Here is a 12,128-nt window from a genome sequence, read left to right as displayed (position 1 = left end):
TCACAATATGACTACATCAAATTAAATAAAAGTGCATCAATGATAAGATTGCTTGCAATTTCATTCATGAATTTGGGTCAACCCATGTACCCTCCTAGAATTAGGAATGAAAATCATTCAAAGAGATGGACCATTAAACTATTTTTATATATTCACATTTTTTTTTATGTCAAAAGAAAGTATTAGTTACATGAATAAACAGCGGTCTGGGAAGGGGAAGGAGCGAGGGGAAGGAGTTATCTCTTTACGTCTTAATTGTTGAAAACTCCTAAAATAAATGTTAACCTCAAATCCGACTTGTACGTCTTCATTATTTTTAAGTGGTGACAGGTGTCTCCATATGAGTGAAAATTCCCGAGAGGGACATTTAACAACAAACAAACATTAATGACTTAAAAAACACAATATACATATACATGTTTATTAGTCAACGGATATACTTCTGGTCATATTTCTAGTTCTCCCTTGAGTCAAAAATGAATCATATAAATATTTTAAGAATGATTAATTGTTGAAAAGGTTGTGCATATTAAAATTGACTAAGCTCTGTGGTTGAATTAGCTATACCAGTTTAGCTTATTTTGCTACTCAAAGCACCTTGATTAACTATTTTTAATCATAGTTTTTTTAAACATGGATACAAAGCATACATTTTCAGCTTCTGAAAACAATGCATGAAAAACAAGATGTGTTTGTGAAACACTGATGCCCACGTATGGCAGCTTATGGCGAAGGTTAAAGTTTCTCAAATGCAAGTCAAAATCCAGGCCGAAAGATAAAAATTGTTGGTACCCAAAGAAAGGTCTTGTCTCGAGGAGTATACCTGTGAAATTTGAAAGCCCTAGCTGCAACTGTTCAAAAGTTATGGCAAAGGTTAAAGCTTTTTTAAAAGTAAGTAAAACGTCAAGGTCAAAGTTGTTGGCATCCAGAGGAAGGTCTTGTCACAAGGATTACATATGTGAAGTATGAAAGCCCTAGCACCAACAATTCAAAAGCTATGGCCAAGGTTAAAGTTTTTTGAAAGTAGGTCAAATCCAAGGTCAAAAGGTCAAAGTGTTGGTATCCAAAGAAAGGTCAGGAGGTAGTAGATCTTATTGGATCGAGGCGCCTGATTCACTATATTAATAGGAACCCTTATACCAAGAATACGCGGTGACGGGTTACCCAGTCACATTTAGTCCTTTAAAAATACAGTAGCATCCGGTAAAACCTCTGATAGTTTAATTGTCTTCTAATTATATATACTAGGGATGTCAACGAATAGTCGACTATTCGACCATCAGTCGAATGGACCGACGATCGAATAATGAAACGACATTCGAATAAATAAATTTCAATAAAAGAGTGATAAAGAGATAGAATTCTCATCCTAAAATTGAGAAACCGGCCGTCTTTCCTCAGACACAGTCAATAAGATAATTTTCCTCATTAAAAACTGCTGGTTTTATATGTAGAAAGTACAGTAATTAGAAATGCTTCACTTCTGCGAGCATTATTTGTCAATTAATGTGTTGTTTTCGTAATAAAATTATCTCGTTACACTGCGCTTTCTCTGTAAAATTATTAATTGGACTTGATCTCATACCATGTACCCATTATAGCCGTGACATGTTTTGACACTAAGATAATTATTATAAAATTAATATTCTTTTATGTATCTTAAAGACATTATGAAAGTTGGTACAAAAAGTATATTCAAATATTTAACAATACAACATTATCACAAATTTACCGTGTGTGCCCCCCCCCCCCCCCATCATTTTAATAAGCTTTAAAATGATATATCATACTGTCATTTTTTTTATGCTTCCTAAAAAAACGACTTTACGGATCGATTTATGAACATGATTGACTGGGAAATCATACATTTTAGGTCTATATAAACATCTGTGAGTAACATTTGATGTTACTTTTTAATGAATTTAAGAAAAGGGGACTTCGGGTTATTAAATATGTCATGTACCAGTGAAGTTTGAAATAAAATTTTAGTTTCCGAAAAAGTTTCGAATATATTCGACTATCGTTCGAATAATGCAATCGAGTATTCGACTACAGAAAATAAATATTTTGACATCCCTAATATATACAGAATCATTATACTCAGGAAAAATTAAAGAAAATTATTATCGCCTAATCATTTTACTCAGACAGAGTACGAGGAAAATCAGATATCCCTTAAAAAGAACCCTGGTTAGGATATGTCCAGATAAACACGCTACAACTGTATAAACCGAGGTCCCGTATTGCAGTAGTTGTTGACACAAAAAAAGATCCCTGACACTGCTCAATGGCTCTAAGTGTCGACCATAGTTAAAATTTGCAGCCCTCCACCGGCAAGTGGTGGCGTCTCCATATGAGTGAAAATTCTAGAGAAGGTTGTTAAACAACAAGCAAACACCGTTCTATACTAAACGTTAAAAATAATATATTCATAATGTACTTACCGCCTTTGATAGATACTGTTAACTAGATAGAATAATAAATCCATTTAAAACACACACTAAATATTAATAATCCCAGTGGTAATAATGATGTACATACACCATGTGCAAAACAATAATGATAACGGTAAAAGTAGTGCTCGCAGTATGACGTAATTCGACGCACATGTCTAGAAATTTTCCAAAAAGATGTACATTTGTAAAATTTATATCATAATTACATACAATTTTTTTTTCATACGTTTATGTTTTCTATTCTAAATATGACAGGAAAACGGGTGAATCGTGGGTGGGGGTCGATTTTTGACAAAGTTGATTGGGTCAAGATTTGGAAAGGGGTTCTTTGAGTCCTACCCAAATACTGATAAAAATTTGCACAAGTTGTCATTTTGGCATCTAATTTTTTTTAAGTTCATCAAAAAAGCTATACACTAAAATAATAATATTTGCTGTTTTGACAATAAATTCAAGAAGTTCCAATTATGGGTAGAAAATTGACCACTCCCTTTTTTTTTTTTACACAAATCTTTCAAAAATTCTCTCTTTATCAAAATTTACATTATACATATTATTATTATTTTTTTTTTTTTTTTGCTTGTCAAGATATTTCTGGGTTGGATCCCCTTTGGAAAAATTCCTGGATCCACACTTGATTTACATAAGAGGCCTATATGGGCTGCATATTCACCTGAGCATTTTATGCTTGATTTAAATGTGTGCTTCTTCCCTGGTTACCAGAATTTGAAGGAGAGTAGTCAGTGCACATTTCAGGGACGTAGCAACGTTTTTGAAAAGTCAGAGAAAAAAATTTCAACTTACCTGAAAAAACTTGACAAGCCAAATTATTTTTTTTTTCAAAACTCAAAAATCCTATTTCGTGGGGTGGGGTGGGGGTGGGTTCCAACTTCTTTCAGTACCCCAATTTTATATAAACACTACTACATTACCTTTATTTGACTATAATGCAACAAAATGTTGGGGAGTGGGGCAACCACCCTTTCATGAACATTTTCAATAGTAAAATGTTGTGTTTCTAAAAAAGTGGGTGGGGGGCAGGCCCCCCCCCCTTCCCCCCCCCTTAAACTTCGTGCCTGCATTTAGAGGCAAACATATTAGAGCGGGTATTACTTATGACAGCATCTAGTCAATTTATTTTGTGGTTCTTTCGATCGCGAATTCAGTCGCGAAATGACTGCGAATATTAGCACTTCGCGTAAGTCTTTCACCACAGTTAAATTTGAAATGATGGAGAATGATGCTATGGTTGCATACAGTAAACACAAGAACATAGGTGAAGGAAACATATGAGATTAAAATCAAGTGAGAACAGATTGATCGATGTGCACTACAAACTGGAAAAGTGCTACATCTATTAATACCACTGAAACGTTCTTAATTAGATGTGATACGTAAGCAATTGGTCGAAGGCTTCATTAAAAGTGTTGGGTTCTCAAACGTTTAAGACGTTCTGGTTGCTATATTAAGATGCCATTGTTTTACTACAATTTTGAAAAACTGGAAAATTTTACAAAAAAGACACAGAACCATACGGTTCTTCTTTGAAATGTCGGATCCTAGTAATTATAAGCTTTGGCTTATTGATGTATGATTGATGTATCATTGTGTTTAAATGCAAAACAAATCCTTTAAAAGGAAGGATTATTGCGTTCAAAGCGCAAAAATTATTGCCTTTCATCGCAAACGTATTGCATTTAATCGCAAAAGTATTGCGTTTAAACGCAAAAAAGTATTGCGTTTAATCGCAAAAGTATTCTTGCGTTTAAACGCAAAAAGTACTGCGTTTAATCGAAAAATTATTGCGATTTAATGCAAAAGATTGCGTTTATTCGCGACCTAGTGCGATTAAACGCAAAGTGTTTTTGTTTAAACGCAATATACATTGCGATTAAACGCAATCTTTCGTGTATAAAGGCAATTATTATTGCAACTAAACGCAATGTTTTGCGTTTAAATGCAATAATTATTAAAATTTTAATTTTTATTAAAAAATATTTCTTTCTCTTAACTGGCCTCAACGGGGTTCCGTAGATTGTTAATTCTGATCCAAAATATCTTTTGTGTAGTTATAAATATAAAAACAAGATAGGAAGATTAAATTTATATACAATTGGAGAGGAATGATTTAAATGTTATTCAATCAATGTGTACACAAGGAAGAGTTTTATTTTTACATGTAATATCCTCGTTGGAATTTCATTGACTTTGAGTGAGTATTCATTTCTTCGAGTATACATGACAGACAGACATTCTTTATTTCCTCTATAGTACAGAGATTGGTTCTATCATATTGAAAAACATTTAACGTCAACAGTGCATAATAATATATATCATACCCATATTAGGATTAGATAAATACACGTACCCATGTTGGGATAAGATACATATACGTACCCATATTAGGATTAGATACATACATGTACCCATATTAGGATTAGATACCTTTATGTACCCATATTAGGATTAGATACATACAGGTACTTATATTAGGATTAGATACATACATAATATATGTACATGTGCAGTGAAGACAAAAAAGTTCACTTTTTTTCACAGTGGAATATCAACAAAGTCAATAATTTATATCTTTTATGCATTTTTTACCTTACATGTATTTAAGTTATATTAGGAAATGCAGCATGGATTTGAAGAAATGCAATACTGGCATCAACGGGCCAAGGAGGAAGCATTTGAACGTATGCTATTTTTATAAATTGTTATAGAGCATTTAAGAAAATTCGTGATACTATTAAATATTATTTATAAGACGAATAATGAACATTTCTTGGCGAGTATTTCCTTGTTTTACACGAAATGAATCTCATTCCATTTGTCTGATTTACTAATGCCCCCCTATTGATGCTCGATCACCAATCACATTAGACAATTTGGTACTAAAATTCGTATTTTTTCCATGATGATTTGGAATTTTCAGAACCAACACAAATTAGAAAAAAAAACTTTGTTGAAGGATAAAGACAAATGTTGACAGTTATTTCTTCATACAACAATCATATTTGGCAATATTTTCCATTTATTTCCATTTAACAATAATGAATATTTATTGACTTCCTTGTACAAGTAATATGTATTATGCTATAATACTTGTCGATTTTTATTTCTGTCTTGATTGCTACATGTAGTTTCAATCTTGAATGAAGAACATGATTCCGAATTTAATCTTTGTTTCTTGTTGTCTGTATCTTTGCAGAAAGCTTATAATTAATAAGTAAACATGAATTACTATCGTTTTGAAAAAGTTGAAGAAAGTGCACATTTAATCTAAACAACAAATAAAGGCCAGAAGTGAAACATAATTAACTTGCATGTTATCAATGTTCAATCTTTTTTTTAAAACTTAATATACAACTCTTTTTCTCTAAATTTGATTTTCAAGTTTTTAAAAGACAACACCAACAGGGAAAGGGAATGTGTACTGTCTTTCTACTTGATGCATCAGAGAGCATGGCTGGAGAGGGCTTTAGGCAAATGAAGAGAAGTTTCTTGGACATTATAAATGGTTTCTGCTTTTTAAAATAATATTCCTGCTTCTCATTATCCAGTGAATTATTTAATTTGTTACATCAGTCGTTGCTTTTCCATTTTCTATAAAACAGAAATTGCTGATCACAGGGAGGAAGATGAAAACGTGGCGGTGTTGTGTTTTGGTCAAGAAGTAAAGTTCATCCACTATTTATCAAACAACTATGATTCTATAAGGAAGTGTATTGGTATATATATTTATTTTACGAATATTTCCTTCACCGTATTTAAATTCATTATATTTAAAGGAAAAAATGATAATGTCAATAGAAGAATGACTCATTTTTTCTGTCCGTACCACTTTCCTTTTTCAGATAGAATTGAGTGCAGAGGAAGTTCTCCTATGGAAGCTGGATTCCTTTTGGCCACATCATGTTTTCTCAATAAAAGTCGGATAAGGAATCTCTCTCTCTCTCTCTCTCTCTCTCTCTCCTTTAGTGATTTCTTGATCATCATTTTTGTGTTTCACTGCATTTTGATTTATGTAGAGGATTTGTCGTGTAAATGAATTTTAATAAATTTCTTAATTTAGCATTTTAGTTTAAAATACTTTGTAATTCTTTTTAGTTATTGAAATTAAATTTCCGGTGTTTGCAAACAATGTATATTCTAAAATCATAATACCAAGGTAGTGTTTTCTTAAAATCCTACGATATGCAAATTAAATGGGAAACACACAACTTTTTAAATAATGTTATGAAGCACTTAAGTTAACCAAGGATTGTATGTTACAGGCAACCTTAATACGGATATTGTTACTGCAGCAAGATTGATCGTGATAACGGATGGTCAACCGACAGACCCTTTAGATATTAACAAACCCGAACCCCCAGCGGCCTCTGAAAACCGATTTAGTACTGTTAGTATTCTTAAAAATATGCCTGTTAATTTCTATCTTTACTTAATTTCCGAATATGTAGGACATTTTCTGTGTTTTAGTTTATAGCCAGATTACAAGCAACTGTAGCTGCAACTGGAATGGTAGGTCCTGTGTTATTTATTCCTGTTGGATCAGAACCGAATAAGGTATACTCAAACATTTTCGCTTAACGTTTACCAAACAATATGTATTCTGTTAGTCATTATTTCCTTTTATGAAATCAATTACTGTAAATTTATTTGTTTTCGTGTATTAAATTAAATTTGTGGTTGGAAAAGTTAATTAGATGAGTAAGAATGTGATTTTGATGTTAACGAAATGTACTTAAACTGTACTTTATCATTTTCACATTTCATGGAGGACATGGATCTGTTGGTCACTGCATAACACAAAACAATGAAAAAAAATCCCAGCGAAATGTTGTGATTTTACAATAATCACATATTTCCAAATAAAAATTATTTGCAGAAACTATTGGAATCTATTTGCAACTTTGCAAAAGGAGTAAGAATAGTTCATCATCCTCATGTGCAGCAAGTTGGGCGATTTTCAAAGAATATGGTGAGAATATCAATGTGAATTTTGATGTAGATATATCCAATAGTCACATCAGATATATGGTTTGAATATTAATCGCAACAGAAATAATGTTTGGTTTAATTTTACAGAGAATTATTACGCACCTGTTAAGACATAAGTCTCCAAGGGAAATCACTGCTGATGATATAAAATCTTCTGTAGCTGAACACTCATCTTATGTGACAAACAGAGATATAGTAAGACAACAATGTCGTTACATGTTAAGTTTTAGTTTTTCTTTTCAATGCGTCTACAATATGTAAAGAATTTGTGTAGATGATTTTATATTTTCATTTATAATTATCTTGTGTGAAAGTTTCGAGGTGTCTTAGCAAATAAACTTAAGATCATCTTCTCAAGATTTTTTAATTATTAAAAATATCTGCACTTATTTCAGGCCACCGTTTGCTCGAATAAAAATCCCATTAGGACCAGAATTAAGTATACATATATGTCTAGAGAATATATATTTTTAAACTTCATCTTATCTGAACCAGAATTATTTGTCATAAGAAGGGAGTTCCGCGTGTAATCTTTTGTTGTTTTTATCATGTTGACTATAATATATATGACAATTGAGTAATTTTTTTTGTGATTTTTGACTTTAATCACAAAGAAACCATTTTCACAGGTATATGGGTGAAATATGTGGAGATTACGAACAATATTCGAGCTCAAAAGTCCATTAAATAATAAAAAATAGGAGCAGAGCAAACAGGAACCTTTAAGACATCAAAGGTGGGATCAGGTGCCATGGAGGCGTGAGTATCCCCTGCCGACCAGTCTTACCCGCCGTGAGCTCCTTGACATGATCGGGAAATAACGGAAAAATCCGTCGACAATTCAGTGTGTAGATACTGTAAACTAACTTTTATTCGCGTGCGAGATATATCGGCGAGTTTCACGACCTACTTTTACTCGCGAATATTAATCGCCGCGAACCATTTATTTTGCTGTGTATTTGTAGAAAATGTTTCCTCAGTCGCGAAAATTAATCGTCGCGGATTGATTTCAAACTGACGAATCGCGAATAAAAGATGTCGCGAAAAACAGTTGCTTTACAGTAATGGCCTAACAATTAGTATGAAAAAAGTCAGTCATCAGTATTTGACTTAATGATAAATTGTATTTGCTGACAAGGTCATTGTATCGACCTTAGAACTTATGAAATGATGACTTTAAACGAGACTGCTGATATTCTTGTTTCATCAACTTGTTTGTCAATAACTTACTTCGTTTTAGAAATTGTTCATACGTAGAGGATGGGCTGGCGTATCGAATCAACTGAGAGATATAAACCCCGTATGCATGTGATAAGAGTATACTGCTGCATACAGTACCAACCAGACCCAACCTGCCACCAAAGCAGTCCCAGAAAGCAGTCCCCGGGACTGCTTTGGGACCGCTCTGGGACTGCTGTGGGACTGCTCTGGGACCGCTGTGGGACTGCTCTGGGACCGCTATGGGACTGCTCTGGGACTGCTCTAGAAAGCAGACCCAGCAGTCCCTGGGACTGCTTTGTTCACTCATGCGTGAAAAAGGTTCTGAGTGACATGATAGCTCCGCCCCTTGTGTATTCTGAATTTGCAGCTCCTTGTTGTTGTTTTGTTTACTTTCTGCAGAAAGGTGTTTAAGAAAAAAGCAAATATAAAAAACAAGTATTAATTTCTTACAAAAATTAAATAAATAGAGATAGTTATACATGTAATTACTAAATGTCTTCAGAGGGCTGTAAATTTACGCAATTGTAGTCTAGAATTAATTTTAAGAAAATAAAAGTAGTTAAAAAGGGACGTCAGGGGATAATTTTTATCCCTTAAATTAAACTTCAATACAGGTGTTTGAAAAAAAATTATCTAAGCCTATTTAATAAATTAATGGTGTCAAATTACATATGTACTCAAAATTTGCATTAGCACTATTTAAAAAGAACAAACAAAATACAAACAAACTTGTCATTTCAGTAAGATACATGTATTCAGAGGAACGTACTGTACTGGATTTTTTTTTCTTAATTGAAAAAGCTAATACCATGCTTAAAAAAGAGCACTCCATGCTATTTTTTACCACCCTCAAATAAAACCTAATAATTTATTTAATGATCATGAAATAAAATTATTCTACCATTCTTCTGTCACATAAACAATGTGAACAATTATTCGGGGACTTATTTATGAATTAGTTTTTAATTTATAAACAAGTCATTAAAAGAGCACATTTATTTAAAAAATAAACATTTGAAAATATCGGGAATTGTGACTTGTTTCTTATTTCTTTTGTTTGTGTTTACCTGGCCGGTTAATACAATGGGATTGTATAAAATGGTGTCAACACCTGAGTTTTCAATCGCCTTTGGGCATAATTAGCAGAAAGTCAATGCATGTTATTTGGGTATCAGTGTTACACACCACTGAACACGCTGGTCAACATTGACACCAATTTCAATCTATGTCCTGCAAAAAATCTTAGTATCAATAATTGTGTATAAATTTATTTCGGGATTAATTAATTTTGAACATAATCTGAGGGTTCCGTTTGCGTGATTTACAGATGTACACTCGAACATTTATATAATAAAACACTTAAAACTGAGAATCTAACGATAATTAAATTGGGAAGTCATTGAAAATAATCATGACTGAAATGTAATACTCGTCAATGTTTAACAAAGAATTTTTCAAAAGCTCCAATACTTAAGAAAAATGCATTCAGAGTATAGTATGGGAATCGGCCTTGCTTTATTATTAATATTATCTATTTAAAGCTAATTCTGGTATAAAATAAACAATTCAAGTTTAATTTTCTATATAAAAAAAATAAATATGAAAACCAATATCAATCACAAAAAATAAAGAAATTGGTTTATTTTGGTTAAAAATTAATATACCAAATAATTGTGTTTAAATATTCATGTTATTAATAGGTGTGAACATCTTCTTCATTCAATAATTATAATTTGTTTCTATACGCGTACTGTGATTTTCTTAAAAGTTCAGAAATGACTGTCGCGTAAGAATTGTAAATATTTGTTGATACTACTCAGAAAGAATTGCTCATCAATTTCAACTGCCTTTTATATAGTTACATTGTTTATTCGTAATCTCATTCTGAGTAAGCTCCACCCATTAAATTAATTAACCCCGCCCATTGGGACTGCTGGGACTGCTTTCTGGGACTGCTTTCTGGGACTGCTGTGGGACTGCTCTGGGACTGCTCTGGGACCGCTCTGGGACTGCTTTAGCAGTCCCAAAAAGCAGTCTCCGGGACTGCTCTGGGACTGCTTTGTGTCAGGTTGGGTCTGGTTGGTACTGTAGGTGAGGGAAGTTGACGATTGAAAAGTCATCACGTTTATCATAAAGCTTTGTTGTTAGATTACCATTAACGTCTTTTCTAATAAAATATCCAAAAATGAAACAAATATGTTATACTCTGTGGTATCTTTTTTTCTCAAGTTCATTGGGATATATCGTGTCGGTTCAAAACAATTATACAAGAAAGCATATCATATTTAAATGAAGTCCTGAAGCACATTATTGAAGCAAGCAAATGATAAAAGTTATAAATAACTTATTATCCCTTTATTCCCAGGAAGATATTTTAGAAATTATAGGAAATCATGATAAATCCAGTTCAATAACTTTGTCGGACTTTGCCATGAAAAACTTCGATGAATCGTTTACGGAGCGCTATTCCGATATGCCTTCAATTGGTACCCGAGTCAAACGTGGACCTGACTGGAAATGGGGAAACCAAGATAGCATGGGTCCAGGAACCGTTGTAGGACATTCAACAGGTGACTCCTAAACCAAAACAGACGATCAAGAAAGCTTGAATTTAAACGACCAAAAAATACTGATACCTTTCACATTAGAAACTGAGAAATATGATAAAAACCTGTAACTGAATTACATGTATGTTTGTGTTTTGTAATAGTCGGTTGGTTGTTTGTTGAGTGGGACAATGGAAGTACATGTAACTACAGATACGGATATAATGGAAAGATTGCGAAATATGATTTAATTGAATGCGATGAACCAAGAATTCTTCTTTATCATCAACAAATTGCTACTGGTTGTTTAGTTTCAAGAGGTATTTACATGCAAAATATGATATCAATGAGGATTCTACCTGAATATCTTTTTTTTTCAATAATTCAAAATGCATATAAACTGTATGTCAGAAAAAAAACCAGAAACATTCTGAAAACATTTGATATAGTATTTAAATCACACAAAATTTAAGTTTTATTCTTAATTATTTACTGAAAAGGGTTGTTTCATCAATTGCAAATTATTTTTTAACTTTATTCCAAAACATTTGCATGTATGTACCAGTTTTAGCTTCAATGACTGTGCTTTTCCTATAATTTTGTTGGATCTTATTATGATAAGGACCAGACTGGAAATGGCACGACCAGGATGGAGGAGAGGAAAACATTGGAACAGTTTACAGAGTACAACAGGCAGTTATTTATGTAAGATAACAAATTATTATCAATAATAATACATATACGTACATATTCTAATTATTCATAAATTTGTGTGATTCATCACTGGGACATGTGTATAAAAGGTTCATCATTTGATTTGAAGGTGAAATGGCCCCATGGTGTGAGGAGTAATTACAGATTTGGATATCGAAATAAATTCGATGTTAGAATACGGTAA

General features: G+C 32.7%; 1 protein-coding gene across 1 annotated transcript; it reads left to right on the top strand.

The window, feature by feature from the left end:
* Window positions 1–5,071: 5,071 nt before the first annotated feature.
* Window positions 5,072–12,128, top strand: LOC133178090 (uncharacterized). Its single transcript, XM_061312852.1, has 12 exons — window positions 5,072–5,155; window positions 5,857–5,979; window positions 6,077–6,190; window positions 6,317–6,391; window positions 6,737–6,861; window positions 6,942–7,028; window positions 7,351–7,443; window positions 7,551–7,658; window positions 11,050–11,254; window positions 11,395–11,550; window positions 11,853–11,935; window positions 12,054–12,128. Exons 1-12 carry the CDS (start codon window positions 5,092–5,094, stop codon window positions 12,126–12,128), a joined length of 1,308 nt encoding a protein of 435 aa, XP_061168836.1. The 5' UTR covers window positions 5,072–5,091.

This window comes from Saccostrea echinata, unplaced genomic scaffold, assembly GCF_033153115.1.
Source record: "Saccostrea echinata isolate AGI-Se365-2 ecotype Australia unplaced genomic scaffold, CSIRO_AGI_Sech_v1 ptg000002l, whole genome shotgun sequence".
In the NCBI taxonomy this organism is placed as follows: domain Eukaryota; kingdom Metazoa; phylum Mollusca; class Bivalvia; order Ostreida; family Ostreidae; genus Saccostrea; species Saccostrea echinata.
This window is presented reverse-complemented; position numbering and strand designations above follow the sequence as displayed.